This window comes from Megalopta genalis, chromosome 8 (genome assembly GCF_051020955.1).
Source record: "Megalopta genalis isolate 19385.01 chromosome 8, iyMegGena1_principal, whole genome shotgun sequence".
Taxonomy (NCBI): domain Eukaryota; kingdom Metazoa; phylum Arthropoda; class Insecta; order Hymenoptera; family Halictidae; genus Megalopta; species Megalopta genalis.
The window spans coordinates 8,339,731-8,362,270 of record NC_135020.1 but is presented as its reverse complement, the minus strand read 5'-3'; the positions used below and the strand labels follow the sequence as shown (position 1 = coordinate 8,362,270).

Genomic DNA, 22,540 nt, shown 5'->3' with positions numbered 1-22,540 from the left:
TAGATTTATAATAAATTAAAAATAAATAAATCGCTGTAATTTCGTAAGTTATGGAGGCATGCATAAGAAAACTCTCCACATTGCGCACACCATTATTTTACATAGAAATAAAATATCGCTTCTTTTCTTGTACACATCTCCAAAAATAAAAAAAATGTTTCTATAAATAATACAATTTTATTCTATATGTTTAACGTAGTTTAATGATAACATTGTCACTGTACAAGATATCGCAGTCTTATTGCGTTGAATCTCATCAAATTAATCGGTGTTCAATATTAAACAAACTCCTTGTAACACCCAATGGGAAATGTCCTCGCTCGTGGTAAGGTTCGCTTCGAATATTAAACCGACCCCCATAGCGTTTCGTCGGTCGGACGTCATGTATACAGGCGTTTTGATGGTATTCTGAAATTTCGAATTATGATTATTTCGGGATATCTGCAAGATTTTGATACAATTCTTTTTCATACCTGAAGCCGGAGTCTATGAGCTTCGATAGGTATGACAATTAAAATTGGTAGTTCCTCGACCAGGATCTTCGGCCGTGATCTTTCCAAACACTGATTCACGATGTCCCACCTCGCACCTTCTAGGTACAATCCGCTCACGTAGCAACCCTAAATAAGTTTGAAAATGACAAATTATTTATCATATCTTTATAAGACCAGACTATTTATAATAAGACAGAGTCTTTATATGCAAAATAAAAATTTTCTCCATCCGTTCCAAGTAAGAAATAATATGTTGTAATATATAGAGTAATATAATATATTGTTATTATCTTTTTTATTCTTAAATTTGTCTAGTCTACTGATTACTCTCTGCAATTTTCATTTCAGCTTTCCATTTACAGTTTCGTTTGGAAAAGGGGAAACCGAATTATCGTCAAACTCTGGTAGAAATGATTTTTTGTTGTCAAAGCCATCAGCAACGATTTAAATCAGAAGAGAAGCGAGGAAGTAATACCTCATTTAATTGCTATCCTTTGACCCGCGGTTTAATTAAAAAAAAATGGGATGGAGTCAAAGAAATAAAAGAATAATCCACTTTTCTCCACTAAATCCAATATTTCTCCTCGCGGATATTAAAAGTGATTTTGTAGATTTAGTGATTTTGTAGGGTCCGCTATAACTTTTCAAAACGTATCAAAGCGTTTTTATTAAAAAACAGTGGAAGTTAGAACTGATGTTTATTCAGAAATTAATCTTAACAATCTCAACAAATATAATTAAAACCGTAAAATAATGTTTATACTAGTTTTTTAACTTTTCAATTTATTTAATATTAGTGGAGACGCTATTAAAATGTACAATATTGAATATATAAATAAATATATAAGATATAGGTATATAAATAAATGTAAACAATAAATATATTTGATATTTTACCTGTTCCGGTCTCTCTTCTACCTGTTCCACCCTGATATGCCTGGATACAGCTGTATAGGTAAGAGAACGATCGAGAGACCAACTGTTCCTGCGACAGGCCATCTGCACGAGGGCTGCTAAATAAGTTTCCGGTATGTGCAGACCAGCCAGCCAAAGTACTATCGGCTCACTTCCGCCGGACTAAAAAATTTCCAAACCTGCTACTTGTAATTATCGTGTCGATTTAGTCACTCTACTTCTATGACTATATTTCTTTCATATATAAGAAGTAAAAGTTCCTGCAAAGCTTATAGATGATAGAGGCACCATATTTAGAGATTAAAAGGTGCTTCGGTATAAGGTATTTCGAATTCATTTGTTTTTTTTTGTCATCAATTTCAGTCGTTTTCACAACCAGAAACAGAAAAATAAAGTGAAGTAAGCAGAAGTAAATAAAATATCTCATTTAAAAAAAAAACGGCTACAAATATGTTGGAGTTTTTATTCTTTAGGCTCTCTTTCAGTATTTAGCATAGTAAAAAATTCGGAGAAATCAAGATTTATGATGATAGGTATCTACATTCCTATTTAAAGCTTTTGGAGACATTATTTTAATAAACTACAATTTAAAAAACTGTTTTAGTCAAAGTTCTATACCAGCATTTGTATGAATTAAATTTCAATATTTTTCAACATTCTGTGAAGCATTGTGACATAAATCTCGTTACTGTAGTTTCAACAGTATTTGTTCGTGTTTAGTTGTTTACCCAGAGTCGAATGAATTCAGTTACGGCATAACAGCTGGACAATGGATTTTATATATTTATGACAAAAAAAACGGATAATGGTTAAATAAAAATGTGTTACAACCTAGAAGAAGCGATGTTTTCTTACCCAATCAGTGTACTGTTGTATTCTCTTCTCGAAATGTTCCATCCACCCAGCAAGATTTTTTCTGGTAGCCGGTGCAAATCTAGCCCACTCCATTGGCAATACACCATTGTACAAAGCCGTGGAAATACTCTCGAGCATAGTGTCCATTCCAATCTCACCGGCGATGGCCTAACATTATTCGATTTCTTTAGCAAGGATTTCCTTTCACAAAAGCGATTAAGAAAGATGGAAACCTTTCTCAATTGCAAAAGGGTCCTCTTCATCGTCCGAATTAGTTTGTTGAACCTCTCCAATTCTTGGAAGAGAACAATCGCGATCGGCGTTATGGCTACCCCGAAAGTTCTTTTCACTTTTATCAGATCGTATTCTCCCGGGACTTTGTCCAGCACCTCTTTCGCGATGTTGTCGATGAATTCGTCTTTGCTCGCCCCCGTACTGCTCGCTTCTATTGTTCCAACCGAATTTTTGTACGATTAGCTTGCGTATTGTTAAGTTTCACGTGATTTTAGTTCGCGAAAGTCACTTACTCGTTATCCTCGTGCTTACTAAAACGTTTATGTGCATTAGAAACTGTTCAGACACGAGTCGAACAAATATTGAAAATAAAATATTTCACGTTTTATCGAATCTTTAAATTGAAATGAATCAAGGTTTAATCCTACGGGACTGTCTTTTTTATCTAAATTATAAGAGTTTGAACACGTTAAGTGTCGAAAATCGATCCCAAGAATTCCCACAAAATGTGAGTAATTTGCTTAATGAAACTGAAAATTATATATAAATTATAAATTATATATATATAATATAAATAAATAATATATAAATACATATATAATAAATATATTTATTTATTTATTTATTTATTGTATATGTATTTATATATTATTTATTTATATTATATATATATAAAATATGTATAATGTATAATATATATGTTTTAACTCTTTTGTATCCTAGATACAAAGAGATAGTATCCTAGATTTTGTATCCTTAGATAAAAATTAGTGTTATAAAAATGTGACTCACACAGCGCTCAACGAATTACACACGAAAATTTGTTGATTATTGAGAAAGTGTGCGGATATTTTTTGAAGCTACTGAACATATCAATTTGATTATATCGTTGCAATGAATATTCATCCTACTTGCCAAATTACGTATCACGTGAGAGGCTTTAAAGCAGTCAGTCTCCGACTGCTCGTTAGTTGCGGTGTTAAAGCTACAGTGGCAAACAAGACTTGTTAAAGTTTTACCGGCCTGCGGCTGCAATTCTATAAGATTGCTCCACATTTCTTTCACCGCCTGAGTGAAGTACCCAATCTCGGCATTTGGATGGAGTCCAAAGACTTCCGGTGTGTTCACTAGCGGCAATTCTTCGATGAACTTCAAGTAATCATCACGTCCCCCTTCAGTCGGTATCACGTAATCAACGTGCTCGTCGCGATAAAAATGGAAAGGTTGGAACACGTCGAACAGGAAGTCCCCGAAATACTCGTCCATGTAAGTCTGGGAAACTCTGCGATCGTAGCTATCGATCACTCGTCCCCCGTACATCACCTTGATCATTGGTAAAAATCAAATTTTCAAACTACGAAAGCTCATTCTCTCGGAAACTTCCATAACGAGTTTTTGATTTTTTGAACTTCCACAAAAACAGATTTATTAATTTTATCGATGATTTACCAATCGAAACATTAAACAATGTAATCCTTAACCCATTGTCGTACCACTTTCTTCAGAGCTACAATCATTAGAAGTTTTTCGATTGTAATAACTTCTTTGTAGAAAATGAAAATTTTTCTACATTTACTCGAATGCTAAAACATTGCTAACTATACCGCGATTCTTTGCGCAAAATAAAAATTTTTCGCATTAATAGTAAGATTATAAATGGTATTCTTCTTTAATAATTTCAATAAGATGAAACAAGTATATCGAAATTTTTCAATTCTTCAAATTACTTATTTTTGTCATAAATGTGTAAAATCCGCGGCTTATCGATGACAAGAGAACAGTATTTAATAATTTATATATTTTTTATAATTTTAACAGATTGTTATAATAAAAGTATGACAAAGACTTAAAGATTGTTATATATCTTCCTCTTTCGTACATTTTGCAGAAATAGTAACAACTATGATCAAAATTCGTTCACGAAAGTTTCAAGCTTTTACTGATTTCAAAATGGCATAATGATATTGTTGAAATTTGTAATTCAGGTAAAGGAATTGTAATTTTCTAGTTACGGAAGTTTCCCCATTAATAAAGAATCATTAAGAAAATGCTGTAAAATTTTACTTCGCCTATGAGGTACTTCAAACTGTTCCACGGTATCCTGGTGTCGCCAGCGTGAAGCGCTTTAGTCAAATAAGTGTTCAGGATAGTCGTGCAGACATTAAAATCCGATTCATTGAAGTCATAATTTATGTTCCAGCCAACTTTGTCGTACCTTCTTCTCTCCTATCATACCATTTCCATTTAGGACAGAACCAATTGAAACCTTGGATAACCATCGACTCGTCTATCATACCTGTACGACTGCATGATAAAAAGCCAGTACATAAATTAGGTGCTTGTACACAGGATGCTCGCAATACTCCAAGGTTTGAGGTCTCATTTTGAAGAATGTGTTCTCAAGGTTCAGCTTCAAGCCGCTTGGTGGTTCGGTTACGACTATAAATGGAAGTTACATTTTTATTATACATTAGAAGATTGTAGTTAGCGTTTTTAGCTTTGTAAAGCAATAATATTCCAAACTGAAATATTCTTTCGTCGAGGTGCAGCTTTCAAGCGATTCGAACCTTTCAGACACTGTTGCAAAATTCCAATCGGGAAATTAGGGGTTGGATCGGTTGTGAGCCATAAACGGAAGTCGGGATGAGGCTTCCCGAAATTCTCCAGAAGCTTTTCCAACTCTCTGGTGAAATTCAGAAGCAAGTGGCAGTTTTGTAGCATCAGCCATTGTCCTCTGGTCAGTGCTACCTCTAACAGTTCTATCGCGGTCTATAGAATGGTACAATAATTTGCATTTGAAATTGTCGCTGTAAATAATTTTCCTATTAGCCAATGATAGTTCACAAAACCTAAAACTATATTTTTATAGGTTCAGTAATCCCCTTACTGTACCATTTTCTGTTACAATGATTAAAGATTTTTTTTCCATTGTAATAATCTCTTAGAAGGAAAAGAAACTTTATGTCCACTGTGTGCCATTCACCTAAATGTTTAAATATTGATTACTAGACTGCGCACCTTTACACAAAATATAAATTTTCTGCATCAATTTTAACAAACACGAGTCAAATTGAAATTTACATTTTTCCTTAGTAATTTCAATAAACTGAAAAAAATGTATCGACATTCTTAAATTATACTATTGTTACATATTTTACACACACATTTTTGTTCGAAATGCATAAATATTGATGATAAGAAGGCAGAATTTTATTTTGACTTAGGAGAACAGAATAGCATTTATTAACAAGTTATTACTAGAAATCTCCACCACGAGTCAGAGTTGCCAAAACACGCGAAGGGATTAAACGCAATGAACAGTCCTCAAGCGACAAGAAAGCACCTTTGTGTTTACATTCCCCCTCTTATTAGCTGCCCCTCTTATTAGTTAGGAAGGGGGGGGGGATGTAAACACAAAAGAGCCTTCCTGTCGCGGGAGAACTGTACCCTCATTTATGAATCATTCAAACAATTTAACAAAGGATAGTCGTGGACTTTTTGAATAATATGTTGTACGCTATAATTTGAAACAATAAAATTACTACAACGTGCTAAATCTAAATTAGCCGAACAAAATTTTGGTTTCAGTCAGATTACAAAATTTTTTCACAAAATTGTACAATATTCGTCTGAAAGAATTCATTATGCTTACACTTTCTTGTCCTTGACCCAGGGACAGGTACTTGAATTTTCCACCACCACATCCATATCCATCTGCCAGTTTCATCAATTCCGACGTTGGGTCGGATCCAGGGCTAAGAATGAAAACCACAGGCATGGTCGGTGTACTCTGCTCGAATATCATCTCGAAACTAACGTGAGGTGGAGTGATATACTGCTCGCCCATGATTTCGCTGATGTAATTGACGATGCCGCGATAGACTCTATCGACGCGGAAACACCGTATCAACATCAGTTTTTCAAAGGGCTTCAATTTTCTCGAGTAATCCTGAGGGAAATCCACCGACTCTGGAGCTTCGAGATCGTACCACTGTCAAAATGCATCATAATTTCATTATACAACACTACATTAATCGATAGAGTCACTCGGTTCCATCCAGATACTTAAAACCGATATGATTTTGATACAGGTATTGTGTAATAAGGCTGGCATACAGGGTGTCCCAAAATTATTGTAGTTCTGAGAAATGAGAAATGATTTCCTTAGCGAAAATGGGATCCGTGGCTTCGTTTGCGAGTTATTAACGAAAAACAGCGACCAATGAGAGGCAAGCTCGGTTAGTACGAGACGGCGCAGCCACCGAGCGCACGAAGCCTAGTTCCGCGCATTGGCTTGGCCGTCTCGCGGCAGCTGATCTCGCCTCTCATTGGTCACTGTTTTTCGTTAATAACTCGTAAACGAAGCCATGGATTTCATTTTCGCTAAGGGAAATGTTACTTGAAATGACCTCAGGAACCCCTCATTTCCGGATTACGAGGCATTTTTGGGAAACGCTGTATTTATCCACAACTATTACTATCAACTATTTATCCAACACTAATCCGCGTATCAGTTTCGGTATTTGTTAACGTAATATCGGTAATAAAATAACACTGGTTCTAAATTTGTGCTTAAAAACACTTTGGAAATTATAACGAAATCGGGAGACCGAAAAAGTAACCGATCTATACCGTTATATTTACTGGTATAGTAATGTCTCCCTAACTGACGCTTAGATTGTGTACAAAAATGGACAATTTGGGAAGAGGAGATACGATTATTCGAGCCTTGCAGCTCTTTTTTTATAGTTGTTGACAATTCGTAACTATAAAAACGAACCACAAGACTCGAATAATCGTATCTTCTCTTCCCAAATTGTCCATTTTTATGGATAATCTGAGCATCAATTAGAGAAACATTACTGTATTTTGTATAGCGGTATGACATCATACCGGTCTTTTCGTATCTCCGTTTCTACAATGGTTTCGAGGGTACCACCAAAAAATACCGATATAACAACGGTATTTTACATTTCGGAGAAAGTTCCTGGTTTCGACTCACTTCTTGCCACTCTTCCTCATACTGCTGCAGCTGTTCCGGAAGTATGCCGAATGTTTCCGGGAAATCCTTGCTCAGCTTCAGTACATCCATCCAGCCGTTGGCAGGCAGCCAATCGGTGGGATTCATCTTGGCTGCTTTCTCCAAAGCAATGCTACCTTTGATGAAGAAGTCGAGCTGTCTCTGAGCAATATTATCAATGCTCAGCTGCAGCCTGGTGCAGATTTGGAAAGAGAAAAGTAGCTTGTGCCTTTCGAAAATTCCCGTGCAACCGTAATCGTACACATTCTTCGTCAGCGTCGTAATGATGTTGCCTAAACGCTTCTGGAGCATCGGGTCTGGTATCGCTTTCTTCAACGAGAAACCGAATACTTCTACGTAGCTGATCAAAGAATACTGGTACATCGAGTTCACCATCGCCATGTCAGCCAACACGAAAAACAGGATCGCCCCTCTTTTTGCCACTGTCCGATATCCATCGCGTAGCTTGTTTACGTCAGCGCCGGTTACTTCGCCGAGATACAGCTTCCTCATCACCTCCTCCGCGCTCGACTTAGTGTTCTCCAGAGTCTCCACCAGGTCCAGGTTGTCCAACATGTTGCCTTGATTGCTGGCAATCTCCAGCAGCAGACTGTCCTCCAGTTGTTTTAGGAGGTTCTTGTTCTCGCTGGTCTCGATGATCAGCTTCTCCCGTTGCTCCTCGACGTCCGGCCTCTCCGTTCTTACGACTACCGACAGGAGCTGGTCTTCCAGACCCTGCAACGAGGTCGTTTATTAAGTAGCTAGCTTTCCTATTTTTTATTAATATCTGCAATTATTTTGTTTTCCTGGTTTAATTGTCTAAACTTTTCCAACATGCTGTAATATTATGTAGACATTTAATACAATAAGCAGCGATTCACTTCATTGCGGAAGTAATTGTGTCCACTTTAAGTTATTATTTGTTTAAGGGGGGGGGGGGCTATTAAAGTTTAGTTTTCTAGAGGGGTTTACTAGGGTTAAACTAGAGTTTAACTTTAGTGCGAACCTTTGGAACAATCAATATTTTTGAATCTTCTTAAAAAATATAGGTTTGGAAAATATGTAGAAACATTTATGATTATTATAATTAACAACGTTGTGAATGTTTGAAGAAAATAGCTGCTAGATATTGTTACCGATGACAAGCTTTCGCGGTAACAATAATTTACAAGAATTAAAAACGAAGCCAATAACCAATTGTTTCAATAATGTGCACTTTGATATCACAAGTTGTTATAGCGCTAGCAACAAGTAAAATTAATTCAAAAATTGTTTTCTTCGTTCTATAACCCTCAAAGGGTTACACAAAAAATTCCTGCTATAGTAACACTCATTTCAATTAAAAAAGTGAAAAACGAAAAGCAGAAAGCGAAATATGCTACAGTATTTTTATAAAAAGATCTTCTAGAGATAACACAGAAATACACTAAAATATTTACATTAGAATATCCCCGTAACTATGGAATAATCAGAGATGAGTAAAATGCGAGATATTAACCCCTAATGTCACCATATAATTGATCACGGTTGCTTTGGCATAAAGAGCAGGATCGAACATGGGATTCGATATCTTGGTGGTCAGGTACATCCGGAATTTTGGATCATAATCCACTTCTTTGTCGCCAAGGAGAACGAACGTCCGGCCACTGTCGTCTATAAGACAAATTCATCATTTCTATTCAGGGCCTTGTGTTTCTGTCATGAATCATTACTTTGGATAGTCTTCGACAGAACGTTGTCCAAGACCGGATCAACTTCGTCGACGTCTGGAAAGAGAACTGGCAGACCATACTTAATCGCGAGTTCGACTTGTTTGATGAAATCAGGATCCGTGAACGAAAGGATTTTCAGATTCTTCTTCTGCTCCTTCTTTTTTATCCAGTTCAGGGCTTGCTGCTGGGGATCGATGCAGACCGGAAATCTCGAAGCTCTCATTGTCAGGATACCGTTCTGAACTGATAGTTCGTCAGGCGGCAGTCCTTCCGAGGTCCACCTAGAAGAAAATTTTAATTCGGTGAATTAATCTGCAAGAACTTGTTAGATGTACGCGGAATTTTCCGTCTGCTTCTCGTGTTTTCTTTATTTATATATGATATGTGCAGTAAATTCTCCCTAATTTTCCATCAGCTTGTGAACAAAAATGGACAATTTGAGAAGAAGGAGATACGATTGTTCGAGCCTTGTGCCTCGTTTTTATAATTGTTGATAATAAGCAATTATAAAAATAATAATACAACTATATATGCAACTATAAATATAAAAAATAATAATCGTATCTTCTCTTCCCAAATTGTCCGTTTTTGTTTACAAGCTGAAGGAAAATTAGGGACAAAAGGGAACGAAAAGTAATACATCGCAAATTAACCTTCGAAATATTTTCTTTCGTTTTTAATTATTCTTTCCCATCGTACTTTCAAACTTCCGAAGTTTCGGAAAAATGATACTGGTTTTGACACTCGTATTTCTGCGATGTTTCGAAAGCGATATTAAAGATTAAAAATTTTTTAAATAATAAAATAAATAAATATTATTTACATTAATATAATTTAATAATTTCTTTAGATATTAATATTTTAAATAAAATTGTCAAGCTATCTTTAAGCCGCCGCTAAGACATTAAACATTCCCTTAAAAAGCTTCTGATAGAAAAAGAGTTAAATATTGCTGCGTGTATATTAATATACGTCGTTATTGTGTACAATACATACACCAAGAACAGAACAAATTAATTGATATCATTGAGCCACATTCCTTTCTTGCTGAAGTTAAAAAAATTACAGTATCGAATATACATATATCTCATTATGTTTAGTATTGTTTTGCGACGCGATTGTCACTAATTGCTAATAAAACTATCGATTTACACGCATCCATGGCAAACACGCAATTGCACAAAAAAGCTTAAGATATTGTAAATAGTCCCCTAAAAGAGACTAAAACTTTCGGTCATAATTACACTTTTCCGTGCCGTTGCAATAACTCACGTGCTGATCTCGACGTCGTTGCTCAACTGTGTCTCTATCTTAAAATTGGCTGTCAGTGGGATCTCTTTTGCCTCTATACTGCTCTTCCAGTCTTGGTACACCATTTTGTTCCTGTATTCATAGGAAAATGGGCCGCAATAGGCGAGAAACCCAGCGGATAGAAGACAATTGCCGACAATCAACTCGACCTGCTCGTGCAAACTTTGCAACTCCTTCTTCCAGCGCTCGTTCTCCGAGGACAGACCGTTGATCAACTTGTCCGCAGCTATCAGCCGCCTTTGAAGAACGTCTGTCTCCTCTTGCAGTTTCTGTCTCTCCGACATAGCGGCCTCGTATTTTACATTCAAGTCACCTATGGCTTTCTCGAGCCTCCTCAATTCACGTTCCTCCCGTTCCAGAGCTTTCCGAGCTCGTTCCGATTCGGCTTCGAGTTCTGCAACTCGATCCATCTTCGGTTTCACCTGGACAATTCATTTACACGTCTATTGTACTTACTGTTTCCCGGCAGTACGAAATGGTATTAGGTTGATAGGAACGTGATGTGGATTGTATAATAGCTACGAGAGCATCGATCAGAGAAAAATATCTTTTTCTCGTTTATTTGGAGCTAATACGAGTTCGAATAGACGTCACGATTAAAACATAAAAATTTCACCAGTTTAATTGTTTTAGAAATTCAATTTCTAGAAACAGAGTGATGAAGAACGACTTTCATATTTGTATTTAGCATATAAAGCGTGGCCAATGAATATTTAAAGACTGTCAGATTTTTAAATGAGGAAGGATAATATATAAAATTCTAGAAAATTGTTTCATACATGACGAACACATAATCGCATAAAAGAGCTTCAGATACTGTAAATAGACAACTAAAAAGAGACTAAAAACTTTTTGCCGTTGCAATAACGGCTTAAAAATAAGAAAAAAATCCGTTTCTAATGGAAAGAAATAGATTCATTTCGAAATTCTTTTCGACTGTGTGTGTGTGTGTACGAAACAGTGAAACCGTACCTCTTTGAAAACGGTGCAGTAATCCAGCACAGCGATCACGAATTTGTACAGACCAAAGCCAGCTTTGCTGATTGTTTGCATTTGATCCAGCTTCGTGCTTTTTCTCAAATGAGCCCTGACCGCCTGCTGCGTTTTCAGTCCGATCTTGTCGCAGTTCATCTCTTGTAAGGTCCTCAAGAAAACTGGATCGCTCATCATCCCTTTGGCGCCCTTCCACGAGATATCTTTGATGCCTCGCAGCATGGCCACGCATTCGGAGACTATTTGCACAGGTTCCGGAGGCGTTGCGAATGATCTTGAAAACATTAATTTAATTACTTAAGAAGCTCATCGTTCACAATAAGCAGCAAATACTCTCCTAGGAATTTCGACGGGGAAACAATACCTTATCTCCGTAATATCCGCTTTCTCGAGTTCACCGAGCACAGCCCTTGCCGCTTCAAGGGCAGGTTGCGCCTCGGCTAACACCTGCCGCGCTTCTGTCTGTTCTTTATTAATAATTTTCCTCTGGTCTTCGATCTCCCGACGCTTCTCCTCGCTCAGCTGCTTCTTCTCCATCGCAATATCCGTACTTTCGCCGATAGAGGAGAGCAGTTGTTCGCAATTCCTCGTCTGGTCCGCCACCTTCACTCTCTGCACCGCCAGGATCTCATTTAGCTCGGCTAGAGTCACCGATGCCTCGGCAATCTTCGTCAAACCTTCAAGATATTGTTAGACGTTTTCCTCTTATTATGATGTTACATATAGAATTTTTTCACATCTGAAATGTCCGATTTTCACAATGACATTAACGGCAAACTTACTTAAACTTGCATAACTCTTTAGGGCACGGTGGGATAAAAATGTCCCATCTTTTTGATGCACCGTAATGCATGGTGGAACATTTTTAAACCCACCTCGAAATGGGGAGTGGGACTACTTGAGTTCCACTCTATGACAACAAATTGAATTGAATTATTATTTTTTTTTATGATTTTATATTATGCGATCCCTTTGTTAATAAAAATATACCAATTTTGTTTCATTTAAAACGCAATGAAATTTCTGTGCGACATGGGTCTATTTTATTCTTTGAAATTCTGTGCCCCAAAGAGTTATTACAACAAAATTGTAGGTTTAAAAAACTGAAAGTGATCTTGAAAAATCTGGAAATAATCGAATCGATAAAAAATTACTATGATCGTATTAAAGATGTCATTGAACCATGAAAAGAACAGATAAAATGTCACGGATTCGTTTCGTTAACAACAGCATACTTGAAAATATAATAGTATTTCTTGTGATTTAAACAATTTAAATAACATTGTTAAAATCGAATATTTCGTACCTATCAACCTAACAGAGACTGATATTGAATGAAAGCAATTTACATTCGATTGGTGGTGGTGTAACATGAAATTAGAATAGATCTGACAAGTTTCGCACTTTTTATTTTAAGACTGTTAACATTATAAAGACTCTTTTAGAGCAAATAATTGAATAGATTCCTTAATTTAAGTGTAGATTAGAATAACGATGGAGAAAAGCTTAAATAAATTCAGTCTTGTTATTCTTAGAGAATAAGTGTAAGTAATTTCTCCCTAATTCACGCTCCGATTGCGCACGAAAATGGACAATTTGGGAAGAGGAGATACGATTATTCGTGCCTTGCGGCTCGTTTTTATAGTTGTTCCAATTGTTCCAAATTGTTCCAATGTACACGTCAGTCACTTTCAGTGCTCTATAGGTTTAGTGTTAATTTTTATAATCATTGTCAGTGTGACGGTGTTTAGTAAGACTGCGGATTTATTACATTTTATAAAATATGGATACACTAGTCTCAACCAATAAAAATTACGAAAGAGACAATAAAATATCTATCTGATTACAATCTCTTGCAATTGTTGCAATTGATGCAATTAATTCTCATTTTGCCTAAAGATCCGCGGTATAGTGGTTACGATCATCGTACCTCCAGATAATCGTTCACATTGCACGTTGATGAAATCCTTCGTCTCTAGCAAAAGTTTCAAATAGGTGTTTATGAAATCCAGATAGTGTTTCGGCGTTACATAGTTTCGTCTTCGTAGCTTCAGTTGAAAATCGATCGTGGAATCGCAAACCGTTTTGTGCACGTACACCATGTGCTCGACCAATCTTTCTCGGTAGTCCTGCGGTACGTTCGGATTCTAGACGTACGAATTATTGATATCAAAAGTTTGTCAACTGCGCGACTACAATGCATTAATGTACGAAATAATTCGTAGGCGTACGTCTCTGAGAGTAACGTTAGCCACGGCCACTAGAGCTTCCTCGGGCCAGGGGAACATCCAGTCTATGGTGGTGCTGTTCACTAGGCCAGGATAACTCCTACATCTTGTTCTCAGTTGATCTCCAGACGGGCTCATCGACAAAGCGATTCGTAAATTCGAGATGCTAGTCTTCACGAAGTATGACCATACACGTTCTCTAAATCAGAAGGAAAGGAGTTATAAAATATTATATTATATAATATCATATCGTATCGTATCGTATCGTATTATATTATATTATATTCTGCCACAATTTCTTTTTAGCCATTTATTTCAACCAAATCATCATATTGTGTATATAATACTGATTAATGTATAATACTGATTTTATGTATTTATGACGAAAAGATAGCGTAACTTTAAAATTCCATTCTGCATTTTTCATACGTATTTCAAATTTGCTAATTCAGTTAAAGGATTCTTCCGTTTTAAGTCGAAGATGTAAAGTGTCTAGTTAGAAAAAACCATTTCTCTTCTTTCTATACATATAATAGCGGAATCAAAGCAACGTGGATAGTGTAAAATTATTTTAATCAACAATATCGAACGCCAACAAAAGAACATGTCGAAATTATCAATCTGTGTTTTCAATTGATAACACATAATACTCACCTTGGAACAAAAGAAACCTTTAAACATAGTAAAAAATAGAACGAAGAACAAAAAAATGCTTGCATATTTTATTATACAGTCTAAAATAATAAAAACATGAAAAAATTATTTCTACGAAATGAAATAAAAGAAACAAAAATGAAATATTAGGTTCATTTGTGATCTTAGTATACCAATTCAGGGTTAAAATTATTATTATAATCATTTTTCTACCTTGAACATTGAATATGAACATCCTGAAATTCTTTGAATCTTTCTAATGTTTTAAAGTCCTACACATTTCCGTCATAAATGCAGAAACTCCGCAGTCTAACCACACTAAACAATTCACCTCGTGATACCGAAACCAGCATCTTTAGCCTTGTCTCTGCATTGATTAACGATTTCGTCCTTCTCCTCGTCGGTGAAGAGAGACGGAACCACGCCAGTCATCAGCATATTGTTCACCAGTTCCAAGAAACTTTCATGGACGATGTGAGAAGACGTGAACAGAAATACGATCCTGTTGGTGTCCACCCCGACCTTGTTATAGAGACTCTTCATGTCGTCCCGGAAGGCAGTCTCGTTGTAGCCGCGGCTCAAACTGATCTCGAAGACGGTGAAGCGAGCCGCGCAAGCGGCCAGCTTGATCACCGATTTCTTGCCGCTGCCACCGATCCCGATCACCAAAGCATGACCTCGGTGCATTCTCAGGGTGCGGTGCACTCTGGTCAAATGCTCTAGCGCGTCATTGAAGAGAACCATGTGCAGCTTGTTCATGGTCCTCTCGTTATAATCCTCGTATATCTATCGTTCACGTTTACAAGTTTTTGTGAATACAATTCAACTAAATTTAGCAAAATTTCGAATATGAGTTATCACCAGACTGCGGTTTTTTATGGAAAATAATTTCTGTATAAACATTGATTTCTTCCTTCAGTAATTTTAATCCTTTGCACCCAAGTGACGGCTTTGAAACACCTCTAAAAAATTTTATATCGCGTTCAAAAATAATTTTATTAAAATAATTTTATCAAAATATTATCAAAGTTATATTTAAAAATCTGCTGAAGGCATAACTGGTGTATCAGTCGCAAGACTCGATTTCATAAAATGCACCGAGTCTTATAACATGGAAATACTATAGGTCTAAGCACTATTTTGAATATCGCAACGTTGTTTTGTGTCTCGTCTTCTTAATTTTGTCATAAATGCATAAAGTCCGCAGTTTAGTCATCGTCCAAGAAACAATTGCATTTTGATACTACGTATCTGGCGGAACGTCACCTCCAAAAATAAATTATAGACGGCCTCATAGTCCAGCAAGTCTTCGTAAAACCGTGGATCATCCTCGTTGATGGCGTTCCGGAAGTCTCCGAAAAGCAACGGATCCCTCATAGCGTACTCGATCACGGCGCGTTCTTCGTCCCAGTTTTCTTCGATTTGTTCCTTGATGTGCGTGGCAACCAGAGTGGCGTCCTACAATTTACCAGTCCTATCGCAGCTTCGTTTCCTCAAACTCATAATTAATTGCACCGCAAAACACCCATGTCGCACAAAGGGCCTAGCCGATTAAGATGATCAAAATTGCCCTTAAAGGTTTTTCGATGAGTATAATACCATTCGATAGCTGACCGAGAAAAACTCATCTGTGAATAATTTCAACCCTGTAACATGTCCGTGAGGGTAGTTACAGGGTAAAATAGATTGCGCGCTTTTCCGCCTGTTTCCCCCCGTCGATGGTTTTTTAAAATTTTGAAAAAAATGAAAAAGTTATACAAAATGAAAAACTAAAAAAAATCGGAAAATTGAAGATTTCTCGAAAACAAAAATATGGGTTTCTTTTTATGTTAATTCCCTGATAAGGTACTATCACAAGCAGTGCGCTCAATTTCTCTCAGACTTTTCGTCCGGCTGCATCATTGTAAAAAAAAAAAATGAAAACAGAATTTGTCGTCGGTTTTACTGTGAGGAAGAAAGTTGGGTTCACTGCAAGTGTAGGTTAAGTCATTTTGAACGTTATTACATTGAAACAAGCAATTTTTTAACTTAGAAAATCTAGATGAAATAAAAGGATCGTGATGCTATATATTAATCCTTTGCACTCGAAGAATGTAATTTATCCGCGAAATAATATTAACGATTCCAATGCACTATTAAGTGATGTAACGTAGAAAATAATCGTTCTAATTAAAATAGCACTTGGCATAAGATTGTAACGATACAAATTTCATGAAACAACAATTTTCCCCAGAAAGGGGACATCCTAGTGCAAAAGGTTAAAAATAGAGTAGACCTGTTTAAAGTTCTCAATTCTGTTCAAACACAAATCATCTCATTACGTCTTCGTTGATCAGTCGATCGCAGATCACTCTGTTGAACTCGTTCCTCCAAAGCCTTACAATCTGTTTGGTCGTGGGCAGGTAATCTGGATCACTTTGGAGCAAACCAGCGACGATTCTCGATAGATCTCTCATGTTGAAGATGTAGTGGAACTTGCTCGGCGTTGGCAACAGTTCTGTAGTGACTTTCTAATTACATAGAAAGAACAGGTAACCGAAATCGATGATTATAATATCAATTAAGGATATAACAGACTGAGAAGAACCTGGTAGAGAGCCAGCGTTATGTGCACCAGGATTTCGGAGATAGCCCGCACATCTTCCTCGAATATTACCAGATGTCCGTCTAATATACTTCGGTAGATATAGTTCAAAGTTTCCTCTGATGGAATAGTGACGTTATAAACTGAGAACATGGAGATGAATCTGGGATCCACTTCGTTTCTACCGCCTCCGGGCTCACCCATGGCTGCTAAGTAGCCTAGAATAAATTATTTCTTCAGACCCACAAATTAATAATCCATTCTTTTAAGAAAATGATAGTGAAAGCACTCCTATTTTTAGTATCAGTACAGTAAATTCTCCTTAATTGGCGCTCAGATTGTGCATAAAAATGGAACAATTCTTCAACAACAATTCTTCTAGTCTCAGATGAAAAAGTTAAAAAAAAACGCGACTTTCTGATTTTTATCGTTTCAACCAATTTGTAAATTTTGTAAAAGTTTCTAGTAATTGTCTAGTAAACTACTAGTAATTCTGTTATCACAAAAATATTCCAGTAATTTGGTACAATTTTTAGTATGATATTCCGTTTCGAAAAATATTCGAATACTTTCGTGAAACACTGTACAGGAATTTCTCCCTAATTCACGCTCAGATTACGCGTAAAAATGAACAATTTGTGAAGAGCAGAACGATTAATCGAGCCTCGCGCCTCGTTTTTATAGTTGTTGCAATCGGTAACTATAAAAACAAGTAGCAAGCCTCGAATAATCATATCTCCTCTCACTCGTGCAATCTGAGCGCAAATTAGGGAGAAATTACTGTATTCCCAACTTCCCTCGCATTTCTCCTTTGATCATGGCACTTACATAAATCTTTCATGTACATCATGTTAAGATCTTTTCCTCGATCGTAGAATCCTCCCTTCTCGAAGAGAAACTTGAGCAAAGCGATAGGTTGTTGGGTGCCATAAGTGTCTACCAACGGCATGTTCATGTCGTCGATGAAAACTAATAACTTTTTCCCCGGCGGTGGTCCAAATGTCTCCCTGGTTCTCTTCTCCACTACAGCTTCGATATTCTTCTGGACGTCCATCGAGGTCGTTCTCGACGAGAAATTGATCAAAAGTTGATTCTGTCGGTCGTCGGAACATCAAACTTTTATTTAACACATTATAAAGTAAAGAAAAAAGAAAAAAAGCTTCTACTTGGTTCGAGTTTGTTGCAATCTAGCGATGGAATCGCAACAACTTACGTATTTTTCGGTGCCCAAATTCCGAAGGAATTCTTGAATTATGGCAGTTTTCGACGTGCCGGTCTCACCAACGAGAAGCGCGGGTCGATTCAGATCGTTCATCGTTTGAATGAACCAAGTCGTCCGCAGTGTGTCGATGGTCGGAACCAGGATCTCCGAGAAATTTTTCTCTCTGTCGTGGATATATTTGGGAACCAAAAACTTCCATGGTACCCAGATGCCTTTTTCGATGTCCAGATGGTACTCGTACAGCAGTTTGTACGTGACTGGCAAGTATCCTGATCATAAACCAGTAAATACTGAATTTTAACAATTTAACGTAGACATTAATTTTTTTCCTTAATAATTTTAGCGAATTAAAAATAGTGCAACAGTATTTTTCAATTCTTTAAATGCTTCTACTGTGTCGCATTTGATGCACTAATTTTTAAATTCCCGCTAATGATGAAATGCGATACAGTAATTTTTGTAAAATACGGTAAGTTTATTGAACCCACTTGAGTATTTTATTATATTCGACTTACATAAAGATCCATATAATAATGCAAAAATTCTCGTTTTTTCTTTAAATCCCTTCTTTAAATTTATAGTTAAATTTATTCGCTATTCGATATATAAATAACTCCTTATTTATAATTAAAAAAAATAATAATATTGAGATATTTATATATTGAATAGCGAATAAGGAGACATTTAAAGAAAAGATGAGAATTTTTGCAAGAAGCTTCGAAATATTTTCTCCCGCTTTGAATAACCATTTCTTATTCCTCTGAATTTTTAAATTCTGTCTCGGAAAAATGGCATATTTCTTTCTTAGGTGATAATAAATTCACTGCTTCAAACGCATCGATCGTAAATAAACAATTGTAAAACAGTGGAAAATTATAAAGATTGCACCTCATGGGACTAAAACTTTCGCATGCATCTATTCGATTGCAAGTAGAACTTACGCACAGTAGCCGGTTTCTCGGGTGTATCCTGAACGAGCATAAAACCGGCATTTTTCTTCATGTACTCGTCGAACTCGCGCTTGTCTTCCGCAATCAGAGTAGCACCTAATGACCAATAACAGGCTTGTATGTACATCGCTTCAAGAACCTCTGACCTGGTGGTCTGCGGCTCCACCGTCGCGTCTTCTTCTTCTTCAATTTTAGTCGATACGTTGTTTAAAACCGAGAGGAGACCGTCGAACACATAACAGAGTTGAGTTACCTAGAATTGAAAATATACTATCAAATAATAGGAATTTAATTAGTAGCGTCTAATAGCTCGACGTAAAAATTGTGCAAGATATTAGAACGATGCAAGACGAATTGCAAGACATTTTGCTTAAAAACCTAAATTTTAAGCAAATATTTGCTTAAAAACCTAAAAAATCTGTCAAATCTCCAGTCTGATAATTCATCGTCCAATCTCCTTCAAGAGTCTGCAATGATTTAGTAATGCTGACGTAAAATACTTGAAGTTAGGGGAATTAATTGTTATCTAGTTGGTTATATTATTGTAAAATGCATATTTTTATGATTTCTACCAATTTTCCAGGAACTATTTGCAAATTAGTGGTGACTTCTTTAATTTCGATTAGAAAAGTATGATTCTTTGTTAGCATTTTCTTTTCGGTTGAAAGATTAATTCCGTAGTATAGAAAATTATAAACAAGTGTCCATGTTGTTTTCAACTTGAATAACTCTGCTTAACAAATTTAAGACAATGCGATTGTATAGTTTCATATAATGAAGAAAATATTGTCTTTCGATTCAAATAAACATTGTATTGATTAAGCATGTACCATTTACTCGTATGCACTTTTGCCAACGCATTCCAACAAGTAATTCAAATATAAATTTCAAACACGTAAGTAGCTTGCGGATCTATACCCAGATAGCACGCAACGTCTTAAAGACGTCCATTTTAGGTCTGAACATCTCACGACCTAAACTGGACGTCTTTTACACGTGCCGAATGTCTTACAACAGACTACTTTAAGATGTCTTAAAAGACGTCTTGCGCTATCTGGGAATGCATTTATGGTAAATGCAAGTTTGTAAAATCCAAGTAAACCTGATATTATCTACGTTCGCTGCAAGGAATTTTTTAGTTGGCGTAAGAAATTTTGTAACTCGGTAGATTTTCATGAATAATCAATCAATAATATGTACTTATTGTTTATAAATAATTTGTATGAAGATCCGCAGTCTACCTCTTTCACGACATAATTCAGTCATTTCTCCCTAATTCGCGCACAGATTGCTCACAAAAATGGACAATTTGGGAAGAGGAGATACGATTTTTATAGTTACCGATTGCCAACAACTATAATCATATCTCCGCATCCAAAAATTGTCCATTTTTGTGCGCAATCTAAGCGCGAATTAGGGAGAAATTACTGTACTGTAAATTTTCCCTAATTGACGCTCAGATTGTATACAAAAATAGACAATTTGGGAAAAGGAGACATTATCGCTCAGCCCTTGCGGCTCGTTTTTATAGTTACCGATTGTTAACAACTATAGAAATGAGCCGCAAGGTTCGAATAATCTCGTATCTCGTCTTCCCGAATTGTCCATTTTTGTGCGCAATCTGAGCGCGAATTAGGGAGAAGTGACTGCATTTTTTAAGAACGACAAGACTGAATTTATTTAGGCTTTTCTCCATCCTTATACTAATGTAACTTGAATTAACCCTTTGATATACAAATAAAACAGAATTTGATGCGTCCGAAAAATACCATATAATTTGGCTCAACTGTACCAAGTCCCACGGTTCCGATGACAGTAACTCAGAACATATCAGAATTTCGTTTCTCCCCGAGGCCCGATCGCCATAGAGAGCCGAGTTAATTAGGCCATAAAGATCTAATTGTTACCATGTTCAAACCCGTCTGCGGTATGATCATCCTGAGCGGTTTGACCGATTGCATGCCCAGCATGCCGTGTATAATGAGCTGGATTGCGCCGTCTACGTATTTCTCGCGCATTCCGCCCAGCTGCTCCTGATCGGATTGGTTCTTGCCCCGGACCCATTTGTCCATGTAAGGCTCGTAGCCGAGGTTCTTCGGATCCACGTAGACCATGCCAGCTCGTGAGACCGTCGCTGGCGACGCGTACTGCAGATCGCCTACCTTTTGCGACGAGGATTAGTGAAAATCAGGATTCACTCAGCTAATTGGAGAGGAGGTACAAGCAGTTTCCTTCCGATGTGCAATAGGTATACTTGTTCAGACATGTTCAGTGAAAGTAACCGGTGCTCTTTTTCTACTTAGGAATCCATGGATCGCAAGCTACGATCAACCGACCCGTGTTAACGAGATCGACGGAAATACTCGCTCGAGTTACCTCGAACAATAGACTGCAATGGTTCAGCATCCTGATCCTCTCCTGGTTAGCCAGTGTCAGCAATTTGTTGTCGTCCATCACAGAGTTCATGTTCTCGATCCACAGCGCGTCCACGTCGCCGTCGAACAGAATGTATCTCAACTCGTTTGAATCTGTTTCCAGAGGTTTGTTCACTTCGCGGAAGATGCAGCTCAACAAACCGTCCGTCCAGTCTCGAGTTTCTGGGTCAAGCACGCCGTACAACTCGACCACTGTGCATGCCTGGAATTGTAATTTCGATTATTATTCCCGAATTGTTCTTTATATATACGTGGTATGCAGGGAGTCCCAATATTATGGTACTTCCGGGAAAAGAGAGATCCCTGAGGTCATTTGAAGTAATATTTTCCTTAGCGCAAATGCAATCGGCAGTATTGTTTACAAGTTATTAACCAAAAACACTGACCAATAAGAGGCGAGATCAGTTGGCGCGAGGTGGCCGAACCAACAAGCGGTCGAAACCCAGTTCCGCTGATTAGCTCGGCCTCCTAGTGCCAGGCGAGCTCGCCTCTCATTGGTCACTCTATTTCGTTAATAACTCGTAAACAAAGCCGTGGATTGCATTTTCGCTAAGGATCAAATAACTTCAGGAACCCCACATTTCCTGGAAGTATCATAATTTTGGGACACTCTGTATAGCTCAAGAGTATACAGGGTGTCCCACAATTATTTTAACAGCCGAAAATGAGGGGTAGCTGAGGTCATTTGAAGTAACTTTTTCCTTTGCGAAAATGCAATCCGCGGCTTTGTTTACGAGTTATTAACGAAAAACACTGGCCAATGAGAGGTGACGGTGCGAGAGAGAGGGTCCGCGAGAGAGTCCGCAGCACGAGGCTTTGACAGAAGGTCGGGACGGACTCGAGCCGCGTTCGAAGTATTGAACAAGTCACGAAGCGAGAACTTTCCGGATTTTTTTAACTACATAACAGTGATATTTTTAAGAAAAACGCTGT

At 37.2% G+C, this 22,540-nt stretch overlaps 1 protein-coding gene across 1 annotated transcript in view; it reads right to left on the bottom strand.

The window, feature by feature from the left end:
* Positions 1–157: 157 nt before the first annotated feature.
* The window catches only part of Dhc98D (Dynein heavy chain at 89D), a 60,649-nt gene continuing 38,266 nt past the window's right edge, over positions 158–22,540 (bottom strand). The window contains exons 33-59 of the mRNA XM_076524292.1: positions 21,549–21,809; positions 21,080–21,334; positions 19,164–19,425; positions 18,214–18,491; positions 17,829–18,093; positions 17,004–17,218; positions 16,738–16,926; positions 15,683–15,874; positions 14,748–15,202; positions 13,766–13,961; positions 13,465–13,681; positions 11,899–12,211; positions 11,514–11,808; positions 10,503–10,963; positions 9,231–9,511; positions 9,017–9,171; positions 7,501–8,253; positions 6,151–6,489; positions 5,066–5,267; positions 4,795–4,937; positions 4,563–4,724; positions 3,518–3,821; positions 2,498–2,709; positions 2,265–2,432; positions 1,392–1,571; positions 474–620; positions 158–408 (exon numbers count right to left, since the gene is read on the bottom strand). Coding sequence (XP_076380407.1) covers positions 262–408; positions 474–620; positions 1,392–1,571; positions 2,265–2,432; positions 2,498–2,709; positions 3,518–3,821; positions 4,563–4,724; positions 4,795–4,937; positions 5,066–5,267; positions 6,151–6,489; positions 7,501–8,253; positions 9,017–9,171; positions 9,231–9,511; positions 10,503–10,963; positions 11,514–11,808; positions 11,899–12,211; positions 13,465–13,681; positions 13,766–13,961; positions 14,748–15,202; positions 15,683–15,874; positions 16,738–16,926; positions 17,004–17,218; positions 17,829–18,093; positions 18,214–18,491; positions 19,164–19,425; positions 21,080–21,334; positions 21,549–21,809 — 7,047 coding nt within the window. The 3' untranslated portion in view covers positions 158–261. The remainder of the gene's footprint in view (positions 409–473; positions 621–1,391; positions 1,572–2,264; positions 2,433–2,497; positions 2,710–3,517; positions 3,822–4,562; positions 4,725–4,794; positions 4,938–5,065; positions 5,268–6,150; positions 6,490–7,500; positions 8,254–9,016; positions 9,172–9,230; positions 9,512–10,502; positions 10,964–11,513; positions 11,809–11,898; positions 12,212–13,464; positions 13,682–13,765; positions 13,962–14,747; positions 15,203–15,682; positions 15,875–16,737; positions 16,927–17,003; positions 17,219–17,828; positions 18,094–18,213; positions 18,492–19,163; positions 19,426–21,079; positions 21,335–21,548; positions 21,810–22,540) is intronic.